The 22413-nt window shown below is 48.9% G+C and overlaps 1 protein-coding gene across 1 annotated transcript in view; it reads right to left on the bottom strand.

The window, feature by feature from the left end:
* The window catches only part of PADI4 (peptidyl arginine deiminase 4), a 29934-nt gene extending 15623 nt beyond the window's left edge, over window positions 1–14311 (bottom strand). The window contains exons 1-5 of the mRNA XM_038531830.1: window positions 14157–14311; window positions 5956–6136; window positions 4181–4247; window positions 2602–2669; window positions 1290–1407 (exon numbers count right to left, since the gene is read on the bottom strand). Coding sequence (XP_038387758.1) covers window positions 1290–1407; window positions 2602–2669; window positions 4181–4247; window positions 5956–6136; window positions 14157–14248 — 526 coding nt within the window. The 5' untranslated portion in view covers window positions 14249–14311. The remainder of the gene's footprint in view (window positions 1–1289; window positions 1408–2601; window positions 2670–4180; window positions 4248–5955; window positions 6137–14156) is intronic.
* Between the last annotated feature and the right edge of the window lie 8102 nt (window positions 14312–22413).

Below are 22413 nucleotides of genomic sequence, written 5' to 3' on the forward strand. Positions count from 1 at the left end.
AGTGAACCAACCCGAATAACGGCCAACAAAGGTGAGGGCGGAGCAAAGCTGGACCTCGGTCACCTCCGGGCAGCAGGCACCGGGTTGGGGGACCTGGGGCCCCGGATGTGCGTGAGCCTGGGAGCTCCTTTGGCTCCCCCGGCCTCTGCGTCCTTGTCGGTCAGCAGAGCTCGGAGCAGGGCCCACGCAGAGGGAGGAGGGAGGTGACACGCGGGAAGGGAGCCGGCGCCCTGGGGCCCCTTCCGACTGTTCCGTGTCCGGGCACCGCAGAGATGCTGCCCCTCGGCAGCGGGCGGACACGATCACACGGACCCTCAAAACGCATCTGTTCCTGGGCTGTCCTGGCAGGTCCCCGGGAAGGCCCCGCAGCAGGCCCTGCCAACCTCACGCCCTCGGCGCCCTCCTCCAGGGCGGGTGGGCAGTGTGTCTTCCACCCCGGCCACACTCAGAGGGGTGCCAGCAGAGGCCCTGCGCCCGCCACCCTCCTCGTGCCCCCAGACCTGGGTCGGGATGCCAGGGGTCTGGGTGCCCGGGCCCAGATCCAGAGCTTGTGACTTACCGGCTGTGTGACCTTAAGCAAATTGCTTCCCCTCCCTGTGCCTCAGTTTCCCCCGCTATAAAATGGGGATGAGGACAGGACGTACCTCCAAGCCTTGTACTCAAGGATCGGATGAGTTAGTGATTCTGAGGTGGTCAGAGCAGTGTCCAGCAGGGGGCAGGGCGGCTAGACTTGACTTTGGGGCAGTAGTGAGGCTTTCATTTTGATTTATTCCCCAGGTCCCAGGGTTTGACTCAAGAGCAGAAATGTAGGTCGGGCAGCAGATGGGAACATGGGGCCCAGAGGCGTTGGGAGACTCGGGTCTGGTCCCAGCTCTTCTCTGGCTACTGTGTGACCTTGGGTGGGTCACCTACCCTCTCAGGACCTTGTCTACTCTTCTTATACAACGGACAAGCTAGGGACAGCCGGGTGGCTCAGCGGGTCATGCCTTCAGCTCAGGTCACAATCCCGGGGTCTCAGGATTGAGTCCTACACCGGGCTCCCCGCAGGGAGCCTGCTTCTCCCTCTGCCTGTGTCTCTGCCTCTCTCTGTGTCTGTCATGAATAAATAAATAAAATCTTAAAAAGAAAAACCCAATGAACAAGCTAATAAGAACACGCTTCTTATAACCCCCATTCCTGAGGCCTGATACTAAGCTCAGGCTGCGTAGACAGGAGGGTTTTACAAAAAGACAAAGCTCTATTTCCCTTACTCTCTGGGCAGGGGGGAGGCTGGGTGTGGGGGTCCTTACCTTTGCTGTCAACCACCTCATCATCCTTGCAGTCCATGGTGGAAGATTTGGGCTGGTCTCTGTCACAGTTCACCAGCAGGATGGCGCCTTGCCCGTGGGGGCCCCAGGTCCAGGTCCTCTGTGGACACCCAGCAGAGACGGGGCATGTTGAGCAACCGTGTGCGTCCCTCCAACTCGTGGGGAAGCCCAGCCACCTTTCCCCAGCACCTCGATAGTCTTGTGCCATTTACACATCTCGATCCTACACCAGCTAATTCTTTGGTTCCCAAGAGAGTCTTGTTTGCCTGCTCCAAAAATCCTAAACAAATTCACCAAAAATGCAATTCATCCACTTCAAAAAAAAAAAAAAAAGTTTTGCTGTCTTGCAAAACTGATTTTCACAGCTTTTAAAAAACTGTCGGATTGGCAAATCGGACCGTGCTGAATATTTATGTCAAGATCCTAATCTCAATAGTTGCTCTTGTGTGAACTCTTAATTACTCATTCACCAAAGTGTGGGTGCTATTCTTAGCAGCCAGTTGCTGTGTGTCCAAAGATCAAAGCAAATTAAGCAGCCCCTCCCGGCAGGGATATATTAGTGATGACGTCTTGGTTTGCAGGACAGCGTTGGCCCCGGGGAATGACCGCGTTCTGGGTGGGACGTAAGCGTGGATTCCACTCCAAGGTCGTAATTCCTCCCTCCCCTCTTGGCTGACCCCACAGAGGGATCCTCATCTCTTGGTGGCCCATGTCCTCCTAAAGTGCACACCAGCATTAAACCGTGCAGGCGGCTTTGGGGTTTCAGGGACACCCTGAGGTTTTTCCGCAGACCCAGTTAAGGCCACCTGCACGCCCCGCTTCTGCACACCCCACTTACTCTGCCTTTGGCTCCAGACTCTCCTGCCCCCGCGTGGCTCCTTCCCTCCTCTGCCCCCTGCCAGGTCGCCCTTTCTCTAGTCTTCACTCCTGGTGGGCAGCTCCGTGGGACCCTCTCCCACCAGCCCAGAAACCCTGGGGTGGGGGAGTTTTATTCCCCCCTCCCACCCGAGTGAAGAACTGCCTACAAATTTTTTTCTCGGCTGTGCATTAACTGGGTGACTCTGTAGTTTCGAATTTGTGGGACAACACATTCTCGGGACTCACAACCGGTGAGAATCTAGTTTTGCAAAAGAGATGGGGAAATACATAGAGCAAAATGGCAAAGGCAATTTGGGGTTTCTCCTTTCTGCTGTTCTTCAAGGGACAGGCGGCCATTCGTGTGGCCACCACCAGGGGGCACCAGAGGAGAACCCAGCGGAGGGGGAGCACCTGGCGGCCAGGTGGCTCAGCGTACCTGGCCCTTCTTGGCTCCGGCAGGCTTCACTTTGCCCGTGCGGGCGATGTCGGCGCTCAGGGAGATTTCTGCAATCCCACCAAGTGAGAGGAGAGGGTTGGTGAGGGCACGAGGGCAGGCACTCCGCATGGTCCCACCGGATAATCCTCCCCGCAACCCCGGGGATGACCTGCCCCATGGCTTCTCTCCCTCCCCTTCAGAGGAGACACAAATTCAAGGACACCCCCATGTCCCCAGGGAAGATGTTTGACTGCAACTGGGACAGCAGAGCTGGAGCTTCTGGCCACACCCATCCTCCTTTGCCACAGCTGAGGCCAACACACCTGGCCACCTTCAGGGGCCCAGAAAGAATTCCCAGCCACCCCAATGGGACGCTTGGTGCAAAACCCCTGCAAAGACACCTAGCCAGGCTCTCACAGGCCTCTGGCCCCAACTCCAGCCCCCAGTGACCTCGGGGTGGGGGACACAGTGGTTACTCCAACCCCACCTGGCTCTTCTTTGTGTGCATTATAGCTGCACTGGGGCCAAATCATACACACCCCACTCTATCCAAATGTCAAGACCGAGAAAGCACACATCTGTTTCTAAATCCTTCCCGCCCTCATCAGAACACGTGATCAGTCTTTCCAGTGACATAGATCCATGTGCCTACATTGTATGTAGCGACGTGAGAGGCTCACGGGAGGACACTGACCTGGATGACCTTTTAAACACACCCATAGCCATGTGTTAGTGTCAGGCCAGAGCGGCAGAGAGTCTAGGCTCTGGATTTCCTGGCTCCTTCACTAACCAGCTGCATGAACTTAGGCAAGTCTGTCTACCCCTTGTGCCTCAGTTTACTCATCTGTAAAATGGATATAATAGTGCCGATTTCACGGCATTGTTGTAGGGTTTAAATGTAGGGTCTCAGTGCAGTGCCTGGTATAGAATGAGTGCTATGTTATTCATATGATTTAAATGTGTGCTCATGAAATAAATGTGTATTACCAAATGAAATTCATCAACGAAATGAAACCTGAAGTTTTCACATGCTGCTCTGACGTTTAGTGCCCATCTAAGTGGTAATAGTCATCTTACCATATTATTGTTCAAGATGAGGTCAAGTTAGAAAGTGATTTAAAGAAGAATGTGAAATAAATATGAGTCTGTGCAGATCATTGATACAGCAAAACAGTAAAGATGGGATGGAAGTCATGGCATTTGGGAAATATCAGTATATATATTATCGTATATGACATTGACATCATCTATGTTTCTTATAGATATTTGAAGTATCAAAAAGGTGTAGAGATTCATATGTGGAAATCCATGCATCACTTCCTAGGTTGAGAAAACATTAAGATGTAACTGAACTCCCTGTAAATGCACTCTCCTCTCTTCCCAGTTGAATTTATGGCTCATAAACTGGGGAGGGGATATTTATGAGCCACCACATACATGACTAGCTAGAAATTGTCCCTTTTCTCCGCTCAGTCTAAGGTAAGCTCCAGAGTGTAGTTTCTCCTGGAGAGACCCATAGCAAGGGCGTGTGTGTGGAGGGAAAGGCAGTGGCATCCCAAGATCCTGGTCATTCACTTACCAACACCGGTGACATAGAGCAGGGCTTGGACTGGGTTGGTCTTGGGTCCATAGTATGAAATCTGAACCTAAAGGACAGAGCAAACCATGAAGGTCTTCTCTTAGTCATTCAACAAACTAACTGGGCCCCTGCTGTGTGCCAGTTCAGGGTGAGAGGCCGAGGAAGAGACAAGGATGAGCAAGAAGTGGTGCCAGCCTATAAGAAGCATCCCAACCGGTGGGCACGGAGGGGTAGCAAAGTACTCCAATGCCTACGCCACTTAGATGAGGGTGCTGTGGGAGCCAGGAATGGAAGGGCTGTTTGGGTCTGTCCCATAGATAGTGGGGATCCAGGGAGATGTCACGGCCACCGTCATCTCATGTCTAGGCCATGGCATCAGCCTCTAGTGGATTGCCTGGATCCAATCTACTCAGGACACTGCAGCCCACGGGGTCTTTCTAAGATGGGCAGACTTCTACTCCCTGGATGACAGGTTTTCCCTGGCTTCCTGTTGCCTTCAGAAAATGACATCCCTGATGCCAAACTCTCTAATACTGCTCCCTCATTCCCCACTTCCCTCTTCACCATCTTTTCTTGCCAGATAGATCTTCCTCAGTTTCCCCAACACATGCCTGGTCATCTCTTCATCTAGAGTGTGCATACAGGCCACATGCCCCGTAGAGTTCTCACTCCACTTTCCCTCTCTGAGGTGGGTCATTCCTCGCATCCTTTAGCTTGCCATCTCTTCCAGGAACTTTCCCCTGATTGCATCCTCACCAACCTACTTTGATGCCCAAGTTCTATGCTCCTATAGCAGGCAACAATTCTGCCCCAAGGTGAAGACTGCTTGGCCTGCCCTGCTGGAAACAAGTGCTCATTGGCCCAGATCTCTGTGGGAACCCCAAAGGGCCCTGTTGAGCCCATCTGCAGTCACAGGGGGATGCAATGAGTTCAGTGGTGGTCCTGAAAAAGCTATGTCCACAGCCAAATCCCTGAAATCTATGAATGTGACCTTATTTGGAAAAAAAAGGTCTTTGCAGATGTAGATAAGGGTCTTGAAATGAGATGGTCATGGATTACCCAGGGAGGACTTAAATCCAACGACTAGTGTCCTCATAAGAGTGAGGCAGAGGGAGATTTGACAGCCTGAGGAGGGGGACCGAGACCACAGAGGCAGAGATCAGAGTGACATGGCCACGAGTTTAGGAAACTGAAGCTGAAGGATGCAAAGAACTGGTTCTCCCCCGGAGCCTCCAGAAGGAGTGCCGCTCGCAGACACCTTGATTTTGGGCTTTTGTCCTCCAGAGAGGATACATCTCTGTTGATATAAACCAGTAATTTGTGGTCATTTGTCCAGGAGCCACAGGAAACGAATGGGCATGGAGCAGAGCTTCCCAGCCTGCCAGGCTGTGGCCTTAGAGCCCCCACCACCACTTATAATGGCTTACCTGTAAGCCATTACATGTGTTGGTTGTAAGCCCCCTGCAGGCTGCAACCTCACCTGATCTGTTCCCTTCTGTGTCTCCAGAGCCTGGTAGTGCCCAGCATGTAGGAGGTGAAGGTGAATACTAAACTCTGCTGAATGGATGAATTTAGTAAAACCCCGGCCTCTATGAACCCCTGGCATCCCTGTATTGTCTGTGAGGATGCCGTAGCTGGAATAGTCACCATAGTATCCAGAGAGGAGGAAGCTCTACAAGGGCTATGGGACAATGCGAGACAGACCATGGGTAGCTGACCTGCTGCAACCTGCTGACCTCCTCTCACACATCCCACCTCACAGCTTCCACACTCACCTTTTGGTCACCTGTGCTACTGCTGGCGGCTCTCATCCTCAGGCTCACCTCCAGGCTGGGGTCCAGGGACCACTTGGAGGAACCTGTGGAATTCTTTTTGGCTGGACGGCTGTGGCCAACATCCACGACCACTCCTGGGGAGGCATTGATGCTGAAGGACGTGTAGCCCGTGGGGGCAGAGCTGTGGATGAGACAGTGGAGAGGACAGAGGGACATAGTGAGGGAGGCCTGGCCCCACATTCTTGCTTTTCAATCAACAAGTGTAAACACCACATGGCAGCCAGGTGACCCTGACTGTAGGGGTAAGTGCTGTGAGGTTGTTGGGAGGTAGTAAGAAACAAACAAACAAAAAATCTCCTGACCTGAAGGACTTATATTTGAACTAGGAGAATTACAGAGCTATGTGCTTACCAAAGGCACACACAGATGTATATGTACAGCAGACAGCACACCCAGAGTTTACACCACACAAGTGTGCACACAGAGGACCGTGTATTTGTAAACAACCACAGACTTCTGCTTCTGGAATATGGTGCGCCAGTACTCTGAAGGACCTTCCTCTTACAAAACAACTAGATCCTGATTAAAGTATACTTTTTAGGGCACTGTTGAGATCATGAGACATAAGGGAGGATCTCCAAGGACTCCCTTCTCTGTATGCGCATGCACACACACACATACACACCATGGGGGTTAAACTGAGGAACACCAAAAACAAAGAGGAGATATTGAAGGTATCCAGAAAGGAGAGTCAGAAAATCTACAATGGAATTACTAGTAGATTAAAAGCAGGCTTCCTAATAGCAACAATGAAATCCAGAAGACAGTTGAATAACATGAATCTTCAAGATATTTTTGAAAAAAAAAAAACTGTTACTTAGAATTGTGTACCCCACTAAATTATCTATTCTTTAAAGATTTTATTTTATTTTTTATTTAAGAGAGGGAGAGGGAGAAGGGAAGAGAGAGAGAATGAATGGTGGGGATGGGTAGAGGGGAAGACAGAAACAGACTCTCTGCTGAGCAGGGAGCCCAACCTGAGGCTTGACCCCAGGATCCCCAGATCATATCCTGAGCCAAAGGCAGATGCTTAACTGACTGAGCCACCCAAGTGCGCCAAGAAAAAAAAACTGTACAGATAAAAATACCAAAGGGGTAAAAACAAGTCCAAATATATGAATAATCAAAATAACTGTCAATGTATCAATGTTACTAGTTAAAAGAGAGTTTTGACTTAAAGAAACAAAACTCATCTATATAATATTTATAAGAGGCACCCTTCTAAAATATAAGGATCCAGAAAAGATGAAATATAAAGGAAAGGAAAAACATACATTAAGCCAATACTGATCAAAAGGGAGCTGGAGTGGGTATGTTAATATCAGACAAAATTAATTTTGTATAAAAAATTAATAAATTTTTAATAAAGCCATGATCATAGTTGAAGACTTCAAGTCTTTTTTCTCAATCAACACAAGATTAAGCAGACAAAAAATTAGTAACACAATTGACAAGCTCAATTTGGTACATATATATAGAATTCCTTGCTCCACAACTAGTGAATATACATTTTCCCAAGCAAAGTACACGTGGATCAGTAAAAAAACATTGATCACATAGTTGGCTATCAAAGCAAAGTTGCAACAAACGTTAAAGAACAGGTCACATACAGTGTAGGTAGCACATTCTTTGATCAGAACGTAACTAAGCTAGGAACCACTAACATAAAGTTCATTTTTAAATACCCCATACACTTGGCAATTTTAAAATCAGACTTCTATATAACTTAACAAGGCAAAGGACAATGAATGGAAATTAAATAATAATACTTAGAACTGAGCAATACTTAAAAAATGCTACATTTCAACACTTTTGGGGGAGCTAAAGGTGTTGCTTTGTGCCTTAAATGCCTAGATCTTCAAAAAGAAGAGAAAAGGTAAACTATGAGTATATAGGATAAAACAGAAAAATCAAATACAATGTAATCTACCCCCCCAAAAAAGAAAATAAAGATGGTAGAAATCTGTGAAATATAAAACAGGTAAATCAACAGAGCCAAAATAGACTGATACAACTGGTAAACCTCTGGCAAGATTGATCAAAGGAAAAAAATAGAAAAATGAAAAACATCCGTATAGGAAAAGCAGATTATTTTGTAGATAATTGATAAAAGGTTACAAAAATCCCAGAGCATGATTATCTGCAACCTCTCCCCCAAACTTTAAACTTTGAATTTAAAAGATACACTAAAAATTTAATAAGGTAGGTAGTAAGGTGGAGAGGCAAAAATCAGCTGCCTTTCTGTACATCAGCAATAGTTAGAAAAATAATTTTTATAAGCAGATATAATTTACATTAGGAAAAATCCCTCTAAAGTACTTAGGCTACATCTAACAAAAGATATGTAAGGATTTTATGGAGAAAAACAAACCTATTCAAAGCACTAGAGAAGACACAGATTAATAGAAAGAAATACCACATAGTTAGAAAAGCTTAATATCATTAATGTATGAATTCCCTCCAAATGAATGGATATATTCAATGGAATTCTAGGACATTTCATGGACTTTGACAAGTTGATTCCAAGATTGACAAAACCAAGCTGCTAAGACAGTCGACGTACTCCTGAAGGAAAAATAGCAAAAGGTGAGGGACTTGCTCTACCAGGTGTAAGTTACCAGAAAGCCATGGATGGTGCTGTGATGGCTCAGGCAGGGACAAACAATAGATATAGCTGAGAGAGACTGTCCTTGATCTGTGACAGAGGTGGTCTTGCAGATAACCGGGCAAAGGGAAAAATGACATCACAAATGGTGCTGGGACAATGGCTTGTCCAGATGGACGACAGTTAAATAGGATAAATAATTAAACTGATCCCACCTTCACACCATATACAAAAACAAGCTCCAGGTGGATTTAAGACTTAAAAATGAAAGGCAAACATTTGAATATTTAAAAAAAATAGATCTCTTTTAGAGAAGTTTTAGGTTTATAGTAAAATTGAGAGGAAGGTACAGAGATTTCCCGCGTATCCCTTGCCCCCCGCTCCCATGCACAGCCTGCCCCATTATTAGCATCATCCCCTGGAGTGGAACATTTACTAAAATTGGTAGGCCAACGCTGTTACATCATAAACGCCCCAAATCCACAGTTTACATTATGTTTCCCTCTTGGTGTTGTGCATTCTATGAATTTAAACAAATGTACATATAATGATTTGCAGCCACCATTATGGTATCATACAGAGTAGTGTCATCGCCCCAAATACCCTCTGTGCTCTGCCTACTTATCCCTCCTTCCCCCAACCCCTGGCAACCACTGATCTTTTACTGTTGCCATACTTCTGTCTTTTCCAGAATATCATACAGCCAGGGTCATATTAGCCTTTTCAAATTGGCTTCTTTCTTAGTAATATGCATTTTAAGTTTCCTCCGTGTTTTTTCATGGCTTGATAGCTCATTTCTTCTTAACACTAAATAATATTCCGTGGCCTAGATGGGCCACAGCTTGTTCATCCATTCACCTACTGAAAGGTTTCTTGGTTGCTTCCAGGTTTTGGCAACTGTGGACAAAGCTGCTCTAAACGTCCATGTGCAAATTTTATGTGGATATAAATTTTCTTTTTTTAAAAGATTTTTAAAATTTCTTTATTCATGAGAGACACAGAGAGAGAGAGAGAGAGAGAGGCAGAGACACAGGCAGAGGGAGAAGCAGGCTCCATGCAGGGAGGTGCCCTACATGGACATAAGTTTTCAACCCCTTTGGATAAATACCGAGGAGTCTAATTACTGGACTGTATGACAAGAGTATGTTTAATTTTATAGGAAATCACCAAACTGTCTTCCAAAGTGGCTATCCCATCTTGCATGATCGCCAGCAATGGAATCAGAGTTCCTATTCGTCTGCATCCTGTCCAGCATTTGGTGTTCTCAGTGTTCTGGATTTTGGCTATTCTAATAGGTATGAAGCAGCATCTCATGGTTGTTTTAATTTGCATTTCCCTGATGGCATATCTCGCGGTGGAGCATCTTTCACATGCCTCCCTGCCATTCGCATACCTTCTTTGGTCTGTTAAGATTTTAGCCCATTTTTTAACCAGGTTGTTCATAGTTGTTTTAAGAGTTATTTGTATAGGGACTCCTGGGTAGCTCAGCAGTGGAGCGTCTGCCTTCAGCTCAGCTCATGATCCCAGGGTCCCGGGATCGAGTCCCGCATCATGCTCCCTGCAGGGAGCCTGCTTCTCCCTCTGCCTGTGTCTCTGCCTCTCTCTCTGGGTCTCTCATGAATAAATAAATAAAATCTTAAAAAAAATGTTTTGTGTGTTTTGGGCAACAATCCTTTATCAGATGTACCTTTTGTAAATATTTTCTCCCAATCTGTGCTTTGTCTTTTTTACTCACTTTACAGTCTTTTTTAGAGCAGAACTTTGAAATTTTAATAAAGTCCAACTTATTAATTCTGTCTTTTCTTTTCTAGATGGCACCTTTTGTGTCATATTTAAAAAGTCACTGCCAAACCCAAGGTCGTCTAGATTTTCTCCTGTGTTACCTCCTGAGAATTTTATAGTTTTCTGTTTTACATTTAGGTCTATGGCCTATCCTGAGTTAATTTTTGTGAAGGGTGTAAGGTCTGGGTCTAGATTCCTTTTTTGGATGTGGATGTCCAGTTCTTCCAGTACCATTTTTTGGAAAAACCTCCTTTTTCCATTGTATTGCCTTTGCTTTTTCTCAGAGGTCAGTTGATTGTACTTATGTGGACCCATTCCTGGGCTTTCTACTCTGTTCCATTTATTTAGTTCTCTTTGTTTGCCAATACCACACTGTCTTGATTATAACTTTATAATAAGTCTTTATAATATAATGTCAGTTCTCCAACTTTCTTCTCCTTCAATACTGTGTTAGCTATTCTGCGTTTTTTACCTCTCCATTTAAACTTTAGAATCAGTTTGTCAATATCCACAAAATGGGATTGCATTGAATCTATAGATCAAGCTGGGAAGAACCGGCACCTTGACAATATGAATCTTCCTATCCATGAACATGGAATATCTCTCTATTTATTTACTGCTCTGATTTCTTTCAGCAGTTTTGTAGTTTCCTCATATAGATATTATACTTATTTTATTAGGTTTATACCTAAGTATTTCATTTTGGGGAGAATGCAAATGTCAGTAGTATCGTGTTTTTAAATTTCAAACTCCACTTGTTTTTTGCTGGTAAGTAGGGAAATGATGGACTTTTTAACACTGTATCTTGTCATCTTGCCATAATAGCTTGTTAGTTTTAGGATTTTTTTTAATTAATTCATTTGGATTTTCTACACAGATGATCACATCACCTGCAAACAAAGACAGGTTTATTTCTTTCCGATTGGCATCTCTCATATTTCTCTTCCTAGTCTCATTGCACTTGCTAGGAATTTTAGTATGATGTTGAAAAGCAGTGGTGAGAGGGGACTCTTTGCCTTGCTCCTGGTTTTGGTGGGAAAGCTGCAAGTTTCTCACCATCAGGTTGATGTTAGCTGCGGGTTTTTGTAGATACTCTTTATCAGGTTGAGGAAATTCCCCTCTAAGTTTACTGAGAGTTTTATCGTAAGTAAGTGTTGGCATCTTTTTAAAAAAAAAGATGACACAGGCATCTTTATGCCCTTTCTTAAACAAGATGTAAAAGCAATAAACATTAAAGGAAAGGGGCACCTGGGAGGCTCAGTGGGTTAAGCATCTGCCTTCAGCTCCACAGGGAGCCTGCTTCTCCCTCTCCCTCTGCCTTTATCTGCTGCTCTCCCTGCTTGTGATCTCTCTCTGTCAAATAAATAAATAAAATCTAAAAATAAAATAAGATAAAGAAAGAAAAGATTTAAGTTCAACTAGATGAGAATAAATAACTTCTGTTCATCAAAAGACACTGTGAAGTGAAAAGCCATAGGGTAATCTACAGAGAAGACTGCGCTTAGCGTCTGCCACTCTCGCATTCAGTGGCTCACACAATCCTTACGGGAAGGGGCACCTGCCAGACACTCGGCATGCCTCGTGCAGTTTAACCCCCACCACAGCCTGGCAGCATGGATGCAAATAGTCCCATTTTACAGATGGGTAAACTGAGGCTCAGAGACTTGTCCATGCTCTCTGCCGTCACCCTGAGTGGCCATCTGCTGAGAAGGAGACACTGGGAGGAAGAGGAGAATCCCCCTAATTGCAGTGCCAGAGCATCTACCATCTTTCGTGGTTGACGACTTCCAGACCGCACCCCACTCCACCCCATTCTAGGCCTCCCAAGCTCTCTGGAAGCTCCCTGAGCTCCACCAACCAGGCAGCAGTGCCCAGTGAGGCCAGCCCCACAGCACTCAGAGGCCACATGTGCTAGGGAAGCAGAATGAGTTTGGGGTTGTATAGTCCTGGGTTTGAATTTCCTGGCTTCCTCACCTTGAATTTGCATGACCTTGACACCTCAGTTTACTCATCTCTAAAATGGGTGTGATGCTCATTAGAAATCAGGGACAGAAGGACCTGGCACCTAGCAGCAGAGGTCGTGATAGCTCCCTGACTCCAGCCACAAGCACCGTGGAAAGCCCTCTGCAGGTTTCAGTATTCATCTCAGGTCAGTGGGATTTTGCTGGAATATAATCAATGTGTTTCCCGTTGCGGGAGAGGTACTTTCCAAGTGCAGAGTGAAAAATCACAAGCAGCGTTTGTAAGGGCAGCTCTGGATAGGAGCCCACACCCCTGGGTCTGCTCCTGCCTCTGCAGCCCTGTGCTTCTAACCCTGGGGGCTCTGAGCCCAGTGACAGAGGTCATGCTCCGGCGGGGGGTGGTGTGCAGGTGCCGGGAGCAGGTCAGGGGAGCAGCATTGGGGAGGAGGCAGTGCCAGCCCGTCTGTGCAGGAAGAGAATCCAGGCCACAGTCAGAGCGGTGGCCGCTCAGGGGACAGGCTGAAGGTGCTGGCCGGGGGCTGCTGTCATGAGCAGGTGGGAAGTGAGAGGGAAGGGTCTCAGCCTGGCTGTCTGCGTTTGAACCTATGAGCTGTGTGGCCTCAGGGGAGTTACTAAACCTCTCAGAGCCTCAGCTTCCCCTTCTGCCAAATGGGAGCAACAGCACTGCCTGCCTCGTTAGGCTGATGAATGCGTTCTGCGTAGGCAGCCGGGTGGCAGCCCCAGCTGTTGTCCCTGAGACATGCAGGGGGTGGGATGTGTCACTGAAGGAGGAGCCCACTCTCGGAAGGGTCATGGGGCCTCAGGCGACCTCGGCCTCTCTTTCCCTTTGCCCTCAACCTCCCATCTCCTGCCTCCCCTCCACAGCTCTAGGAAGCACCCCCAGACCTTTGCTGCTGCTCTACCAAGGCCCAGATGCAGGCAGCCAGTGACACGTTTAAAGAAATGCCCCAGACACCGTGTGGGCACCGTTCTAGGACCACACATGTCCGGGGGGGGGGGAAGCCGGGGGAGGCCCCGACTATTGCTCATTACAACGACACCAACTGGGCGCACTTGCTGAGCATCCCTAGACCATTTTGTTTAACCAGAGCCTGGCCCAGGCTTGGCACATAGTAGGTGTTCAGTCGGTATAGGATGGAAGGATGGATGGATGGATGGATGGATGAACAACCACCAGCAGTACGTCCAGCTCTGTGCTAAGTACTGACACACTCCCATGGTCTTTCACATTTAATCCCTCTAACCACCCTAGGAAGTGGGTATTATCTCCATTTCACAGAAGGGGAATGTGAGGCTCCGTTGGCCAAAGCCACCAGCCGGCCCACAGCAAGGACGGCCCTCCCGCCCTAGCCTCTTCCAACCCCAGAGCCTGTCCCATCACACATATGATGTTACACAGCCGTGGAGCGAGGCTTGGCTGCGAGGTAGGGGGTAACAATCTGCATCATGAACCAGGTGTGGGTCATGAAGCCAGGGCCCGGCCTTCCTCCCAGGGCACACCTGCTGTGTGGCCTCAGGCAAGTCACAGACCCTCTCTGAGCTCCAGTGCCTCAATGGTGAAAGGAGAGGGTCCTGTGGGCCCTGTGATAATTCACTGGTGGTGAGGCCTTGAGTCCAGGCACATCCCTGGGCCACTCAGGTCCCACCCTCCAGCTTTCCCCCGGCGCAGCCTGAAGCCGGAGCCAACCGCACACCCCGTCACCCCGTGCCGTTGGAACCTGCTCCCCAGCCTCCGTGGCCCTGTGCCCCGCCCCCGGGACGGCCCTGCTCACCTGTAGACATCCAGCTGAGTTTCGGTGCCCAGCACGCACACGGCATAGGTGGACTGCTCCGGGGCCACGTGGATCACCGAGCCCTGGGCCATGGTCCTGCCAGCCCGTCCCTCCAGCAGCACGAAGCCCCTTGGCTGCTTCCTTTATACGGCCCAGCAGAGCCATGAGTCAGCACCTGCGGTTTACAGGCGGCCCAGCCCCTCCCCACTCAGGTCCCGGGGCGTGTTCTCTCCACCCTTCGTGCCCCGCAGCTGCCCCTCGGACCTGGGCCGTGTGAGCGTCGGTGCCAGAACCAGGGCAGGCAGTCTGGCTCCGTCAGTCTCCCGGGAAGGCCCGGGGCTCAGGACGCCGGGGGGTGGCGAGTGCAGGGGTGCATCTTCCGGACACAGCCCCGTGGGCACCCGGGGCCGTGAACACCTGAGGGCGGCCAACCTTGCCTCGCGGTGCCAAACACGGTCTCAGACAGGAGGAGGCGCTCGGGAGGTCGCAGCTGGAGCTCACCCCCCCACTCCCCGGCAACACATTCGAAGACGCGCGTGGCCTGGGACAGGTCCCTGCAGGCTGGGCCCCCGCATGACAGCTCACCGCCTTCTGTGTGCCAGACGACTAACCCCATGAGGCACGTGGGGTAAACGCCGTCATCCTCCCCCCACCGGGTCCCCACGGTAGCTCCCCGAGGTCGGAACCACCATCGTTCTCACGTGACAGAAGAAACTGAGGCACAGAGAAGCCAAGTGATACCCCCGAGTCTCCCCAACCGTAGAGAGCGTGTCCGGGCCCCAGACCACCTTCTCCAGGCCCAGAGCCCCTCTTCTGTGCGGGCGGATGAGCCGGTCACTGACGCCGGGGCGCAGCCCCGTGGCTCCTTGCACACAGCTGGGCCTAATGAACCCACTTTCTCCAGCTGGTCACGGGGTTAGGACTAGTTTGAGCTCCGGACGGAAGCCGGGAGAGGGGGCTGTCACCGCCAGACCCAAGAAGGCCCTCACCACCAGATCCAGTCACCCTGTGGACGGGGCCCGAGGCGCCGAGAGGGCTGACATGCCCACTGTCACCCAGCACATCAGCGGCAGGGCTGGGCTCTACCCTAAGCCTTAGGCCTCCGGGGGTGATTTTCTATTTTTCCTTTTTGCCCTGTTTTTCTTCAGCATCTTGGGGGTTCACATTGGCTATGAATAAGCCACAGAGAGAACAAGCCCAAAGCAGTTTTATCAACTCAACAAATATTTCTTGGTTGCCTACTGTTTGCCAGGCCTGTTCCGGGCGCTGAGGATGCAAAGTGAACAAAGCAGACAAATATCCGGCCTTCGTAGGAGCTTTTCTTTTTTTAATAGAAAGAGACAGCCAATAGGCAATAAATAAGTGAATTGCACAGTATGTTAGCATTGCGGAAAAAGGAAACGATAGGGCACGGCAAGGGGTGGATTGTGATTTCAAATTAGGGTGGTCAGAGGAGGTGACATCTGAGGGAGATGGCAATGTGGATATTTGAGGCCAGCACAACCAGTGCAAAGGCCCTGAGGGGGTTCAAGAAAGCAGGAGACCAGTGTGGCTGGAATGCAGTGGAGGAAGGGGCAGGTGGGACAGTGCTAGGAGCTGGGGGGCGGATCACAGAGGGCCTTGCAGGCACTGAGAGGACTTTGGCATCTACCCTAAACCATGTGGGAGACATAGGGACGTTTTGAGCCAAGGAGGCCCATGGTCTGATCTGTCTGGCTGCTGTGGGATAATCAACCATGAGGAGACCAGCGAGGAGGCCTTTGCCCTCCGGCAGGTGGTAGATGATGCGGCCAGACCGCGGTGCTGGCAGCGGAGGAGGTGAGAAGTGCTCAGACCTACGCTGACCCTACAGCCAGTAGGATTGACATGGACCCGATGGGGGCCTTCGGGGGTTCCATCAGGAATCCAAGATCCAGGGAGGCCTGAGCCCCCGGAGGGATGGAGCAGGCACCTACTGACGGGGAGGGCTGGGGAGGGCCGGGCTTGCAGGCGGCGTGGCGATCAGGAGTTTGGTCCTGGCGAGGCTGAGCGTGGGCTGTCTATTCGAGTCTGTGTGGGGACACCCTGCAGGCCGTTGGTTGGACACACGATTCTGGAGTTGGAGAGGACCAAGCTGAAAAGGATAAATCTGCGGGAACATCAACATCTAGAGCTTCCCTAGGAAATGAGCACGGATGGTCACTGTGAGAAACCAGCCTTGTCTCACTCTCACACACACACACACACACACATGCTTGCACACCCGAACACGCGGAAAGCAGCCGTACGTCAGAAGCAAAGCCTTTTTGCAGACTCACATGCTCCGGCTGGCAGAGCAGGGATGAAAGTGGGCCGGGCAGGGCTGAGGGCACACAGACCGTCGGGGAGCGTGGACACCGCCTGTGCCAGCACCCCGGCTGCATCGTTGCACCACTGCTCCCTGTCCTGGCTCGGCAGCATCGCAAAATAGCCTAGGCTGGGGCCCTAAACTACCAAAATGTATCTTCTCGCAGTTCTGGGAGCCCGAGATCCCGGGGCCAGCGCGGTGGAGTTCTGCGGGGACCCTCCTCCTGGCTTGCAGGTGTCCTCTCGTCGTGCTATTGCATGGCGAGTGGGGGCGGGGAGGCGGGCAGAGGAGCCCACCCTGACGACGGATTACCTACTGTGGACCGACCCCTGTCCAAATACCACACTGGGGGTTAAGGCTTCAACTTAGGAATTTGGGGGGAGCCACGATTCAGTTTGCAGCACAGTTGGACCCAAAGGCTGTTTGCAGATTTCCGGCATATAAACCACGTTGTGATGCACAAACCGCCTCCATGTCTGGGCGCGTGGGTGATTCGGTCAGCTAAGCGTTCGACTCTTGGTTTCAGCTCAGATCACGTTCTCAAGGCTCTGGGATCGAGCTCTGAGTCAGGCTCCATGCTCAGCACAGGGTCTGCTTGGGATTCTTTCTCCCTCCTGCTCTGGCCCTCCCCTGCTGTCTCTCTCTCTCTCTCTCAAATAAATAAATAAAATATTAAAAAAAAAAACCAACAAATTGCATCCATGTCTGTGGCTGTTTTGCAGGGACTTCATGGGTTGATCTTTGCTTCTCTTTATTCTCTTACTGGGCATTTTGGTTTTTTCCTGAAATTTGCCATAGCTTCTCATTATGTGTATGTGTTTCAACGTCTGTTCCCTAATCAACCATGAGAGCAGAGCTTCTGTAGGTCTCACCTGCACCCCGGAGCCTAGAACAGCTCCTGACTCATAGTAGGTGCTCATTAAACATCGCAGCTGAAGACTGCGGTCTTCTCCAGCACCCAGCCCCATACTGGACCCCAGGGTGGGGGCCGCAAAGGACAGCTTCCTGCGAGGATCCCTCAGAGCCCGGCCTGGCTGTTACCTTGCGGAAGGCATTGACTTCGGGAAGTTTGGGGAGCAAACTGGTACATGAGGGCAGCTGGCTCAGAGCCCAGGCCAGAAACGCTGCAGGAAGGGGCCCTTGTCCCTGCAGAAAGGCGGAATCACCGGCGGGGCTACGCAGTGGAGGAAGCAAGGTCGTGTTGGGGTTGCCCAATGCCCTCCGGCCCCTGAGCTGATGCCCCAGCCTCTGCCCTGGATATATGCCTTTCCTCCACGTGATGGTGATGTCATTGGGAAGAGGAACTGGTATTGGTCTCTCCCTGAGACCCCGAGACTGGGGGTAGCACCACTTGTGTTCAGAGTGGATGACTCAGCCATTCCTTCAGCGCTGCTCGTTCACAGTTAGAGTTCAGATCCACATACTTAGCTCTTCACTCAACAAATATTTATCAAATGCCTCCCAAGTGCCTGGCACTCTCTCAGAGGCGAGGTTAGGCTTTATTTAAAATAGATTTGCCAGGACCCGGGGTGATAACAGAGACCAGAGTCTATTATATATCCGCTAGGAGCCAAATTTGTCACCAGGTCCTCAGCTATATTATTTCCAATTTCCACTCTAACCCAGAGGGCAGGACTTATGATCCAATTTCTACAGAGGAGTGAAGCCCCGTGCTCAAGGTCGCCTGGCACCTGAGCAGGTTCCAAATCCACCTTTGCCTGGCACGCTCTGCTCTCCACTGGGGTCCTCGCCCGTGCCAGGCCACTGACACTGCATCCTCTCCGATCCTCATACCGACCTTAATGTCTGAATTACGCTCTCCCCACTTTCCAGAGGAAGAAATTGAGTCTTGGAAGGGCGTAGGTAACTTGCCCAAGGTTACGCAGATCGGAAGTGGTGACACTTGGGTCTCACTTTGCCCCTTGTCCCACCTGCCTGCCACGCAGCTGCCTCCCGGTCAGGTCCCTTGGCCGATGAGCTCTGAAACCCCTTCCAGCACAAACAACCCCCAACTTCTCCATAACCTCAAGCAGAAAATTGGGAGTGTGTCTAGATCATTCAGATTGGTAGAAACTGGCAAATCTTACCTTCCCACAAAGGTGTTTGTCTAAGTACAGTGTGACTGCCCCAGGGGGGAGGGGGTCCTTGCTCCCTCTCTCTGCTCCCCAGCTCTGTCGGGCCCAGCACCTCTCTGCTCTCCTTCACAGAACCCCTGTAGGCTCTGCAAACACTCACGGGCACGCAGGGCGACATGGTGACTGACACGAGCCAGGCCCCACGCCGCAGCATGCTTACTGCGCCCGTTGAGGTGGAGCGCACAGCAACCTGATGAAGGGAGGACACCTGCTAGTCATCGGTGGGTGAGCGTTATGCCGGGGACAGAGATGGGAGGTGGCATCAAAAGCCTGCGAACTTCCACGATGCCATCTTTGAGCAAAGGAGGGCGACCCCGCCAGATGGAAGTCACTGGGTCCGCATTCCTTTTCTGGAGCTGGCTTCCACCTTGTCTGTGGTCCCAATGCCCACCTTCCTCCTCCAGCACCCAGAATTGTCCTGGGGACCATGACCATGAGAATGCCAGCACCTCAAAACAGGGGCTTTCCTTTGTGTTCCCTGGTGCTTAAACTACTGTCTGGTGCAGAGGAGGTGCACAAGAAAAACCGTATCTTCTTGAATAGAAAACTGTTTATTTTAAGATGCATCCTTTGCTTCATCAACCATTTGTTGAAAAAGACTTTCTTTCCTCCCTTGAACTGCCTTTGCAACTTTGTCAAAAAATCAGTTTGCCGCACCGTGTGGGCTGTTTCTGGGTTCTCTCTTCTGTTCTATTGACCTGTGTGTGTGTTCCCCGACCAAGCACAGTCTTGATTCCTATAGCTGTACCTTGAAATTGGGTGGACTCACTGCTCCCACTTTATTCTTTTTCAAAAGCATTTTAGCTATTACAGTTTCTTCGTCCTTCCATAGGATTTTAGAATAATCTTGCCTGTATCTGCAGACAATCTTGCTGGGATTCTGACAGTGACTGCACCAAAACCTGGATATCCGTTTGCAGAGGGTTGACACCTCGCTATGCTGAGTTTTCCAATCCACGAACACAGCGCCTCCCAGGTATTTAGAGCTTCCAGCACATAAACCTTGTACGTGTTTTGTTGGATTTCTACCTAAAGATTTCATTTTAGTGGAGTGACTATAAATGGTCTTGTATTTTTATTTCTTTGTTTTTTTTACACCATTTGTCATAAAGCTCTATTTACAGTCGCCAAAATGTGGACACAACCCCAATGTCCATCAAAAACAAAAAGTCACAGATGAATAAAGTATGGAACATCTTTCAACCCGTAAGAAGAATACAATTCTGGCACGTGGTACAACATGAATGAACCTTGCAAACCTTACGCTATCTGAAAGAAGCCAGACACAACAGGACCAATATTACACAATCATATCTATATGATGTGCTTTGACTACTCAGTTCTTTTTTTTTAATAATAAATTTATTTTTTATTGGTGTTCAATTTGCCAACCTACAGAATAACACCCAGTGCTCATCCCGTCAAGTGCCCCCCTCAGTGCCTGCCAGTCACCCCCACCCCCCGCCCTCCTCCCCTTCCACCACCCCTAGTTGGTTTCCCAGAGTTAGGAGTCTTCCATGTTCTGTCTCCCTTTCTGATGTTTCCTACCCATTTCTTCTCCCTTCCCCTCTATTCCCTTTCACTATTACTTATATTCCCCAAATGAATGAGACCATATAATGTTTGTCCTTCTTGTATTTTTATTTCTTTTTATTTTTAAGTTTTATTTATTTATTTTAGAGAGAGGGGGGACACACATGGTGGGGAGGGCCGGAGCAAGAGGGAGAGAGAGAATCTTAAGCAGATTCCCCCGCTGAGTATGGAGCCCAACTCGGGGCTTGATCTCGCAACCCTGAGATCACGACCTGAGACGAAACCAAGGGTTGAGTGCTTAACCAACTGAGCCACCCAGGTGCCCCTGGTCTTGTATTTTTAATTTCAGCATCGACATGTTCATTGCTAGTATATTAAAATACAAGTGATTTTTATGTGTTGGTCTTGTATTCTGTGACCTTGCTGAACTCATTTATTAGCTCTAGGGTTCTTGTTGTTGGGTTTTTGGGTTTTTTTGTTTTGTTTTGTTTTTTGTTTTTTTGTAGATTCCTTGGAATTTCCTAGGTAGATAATTACGGTTTCCACAATTATAGGCAGTTTTATTTCCTCCCTCCTTGTTTGTATATCTTTTATTTCTTTCCTGGCTTTATCACACTGGCTAGAACTTTCAGTGCTGGGTTGGAGACTAGTGGTGAGAATGGTCATCCTTGTCTTGTTCTCAGTCTTGCGAGGAAAGCATTCAATCTTTCACTGTTACATATGTTGTTAACTGTAGTTTTGTTTTGTTTGGCAGATGCTCTTTATCAGACTGAGGAAGTACCTTTCTATCTCTAATTTACAGAGGGTTTTAATCATGAATGACCATTGGATTTTTTCAAATGCTCTTTTGGCATCCATTGATATGAGGGTAAGATTTTTCCTCTTTAGCCTATTACGTGGTGGATTACATGGGCTTTGGTCGAGCAGAACACCGGATACCAATAACCAATGCTGGGGGAGGATGCCCACTACACGGAAGACAGCAAGATCATTACAATGCCAGCCTCCAAGAAAGAAGTCCCAACACTTCTGCCCTTGGATCTCGGTATCGGAATTACCAAGGAAAACCCAACACAGTCAAGCAGTTTTTTCACTTTATAGGAGTCAGACAACTTTCTATCTTGTATGTATAAATCCGTTTTCTTTTCTTCTTTCATTCATACATTTAAACCGCTGCGCCACCCAGGGATCCCTATTCATACATTTAAATAGTAAAAGATGTCTGCAAAGCAAATCGTGCCTAATGTAATCCCTTTCCATGGGCAACGATTACTACAACTACCCCCATTTATTCATTTTGCCATTTCACAGATCACTTCCTTCTGCAGCCAGATTTTTTTCACTTAATACAAGAGAGGTATTTGTCACATGACCATAAAATCCTTGGAGGTTTCCTACATGGCACGAAATGGAGGTATCACATTTTCTTACCCAGCCTCAAATGCTTTTCACATTTTGACCGAGCACGATTCTCATTTTTTTTGCTATTATGAATCTCAAATAAGCATTTGTCTTTGAGTAGGATACCTTTCTTGTGTATTTTCCTAGAGGTATAATTCCTAATACTTGAAACTGCTTTCCCAAGAACTGTGCGATCAAATCATATCCGTATAAGCAGCTTACAAGACCGCTCAACCTCCCTCACCTTCCTGACAATCTTTTCAGGGGGTTTTGTTTCTGCTATTCTGATGGCGGTACTTTGTGTTTAGTTAGTTCGTAATGAGGTTGATAAATGTTCCAGATGTTTGCCACCCAGTTGCTGATGCTGTTGAGCCGCTCTGATCAGGAGAGACGTTAGGGAAGGAATGAGCCAGGGCCGGGAGCTGCAGGCAACGTGTGTCCTCACCATTGCTTTGCTTTTTCTCATTAGACCATGATTGCATTTCTCCAGCAGCAGTTTGAAGGTTGAACCCGGAGCTACATTAAAATAACATTGCCGTGTAAACTTGAACCTAGCACCGGTTTAAAATAACACTGACACCTCACATTCTTCTCAGCCAGGCTTGGGTGATGATCTTCTGAGGAATTTGTTTGCTCAGTGGATTCACACCCAACCAGGAAGCCAAAAGGCGGGGCTGGGTGCCTCTGTGGTGAGGTCTTGGCAGGGCCTGACTTGTTGGTGGCTGGTCCTTCTGGGGATGTCGGCCTCAGGAGGCTGCAATATACTATTTGTGCACCATCTCTCCGTTCTATTTACTGAGCACTCACTGTGTGCCAGACCCTCTCCCCAGGTCTTAAAGGAATCCAGGCCTGAATTTTTCTG

The sequence above is a fragment of the Canis lupus genome, chromosome 2 (genome assembly GCF_011100685.1).
Source record: "Canis lupus familiaris isolate Mischka breed German Shepherd chromosome 2, alternate assembly UU_Cfam_GSD_1.0, whole genome shotgun sequence".
Taxonomy (NCBI): Eukaryota; Metazoa; Chordata; class Mammalia; order Carnivora; family Canidae; genus Canis; species Canis lupus.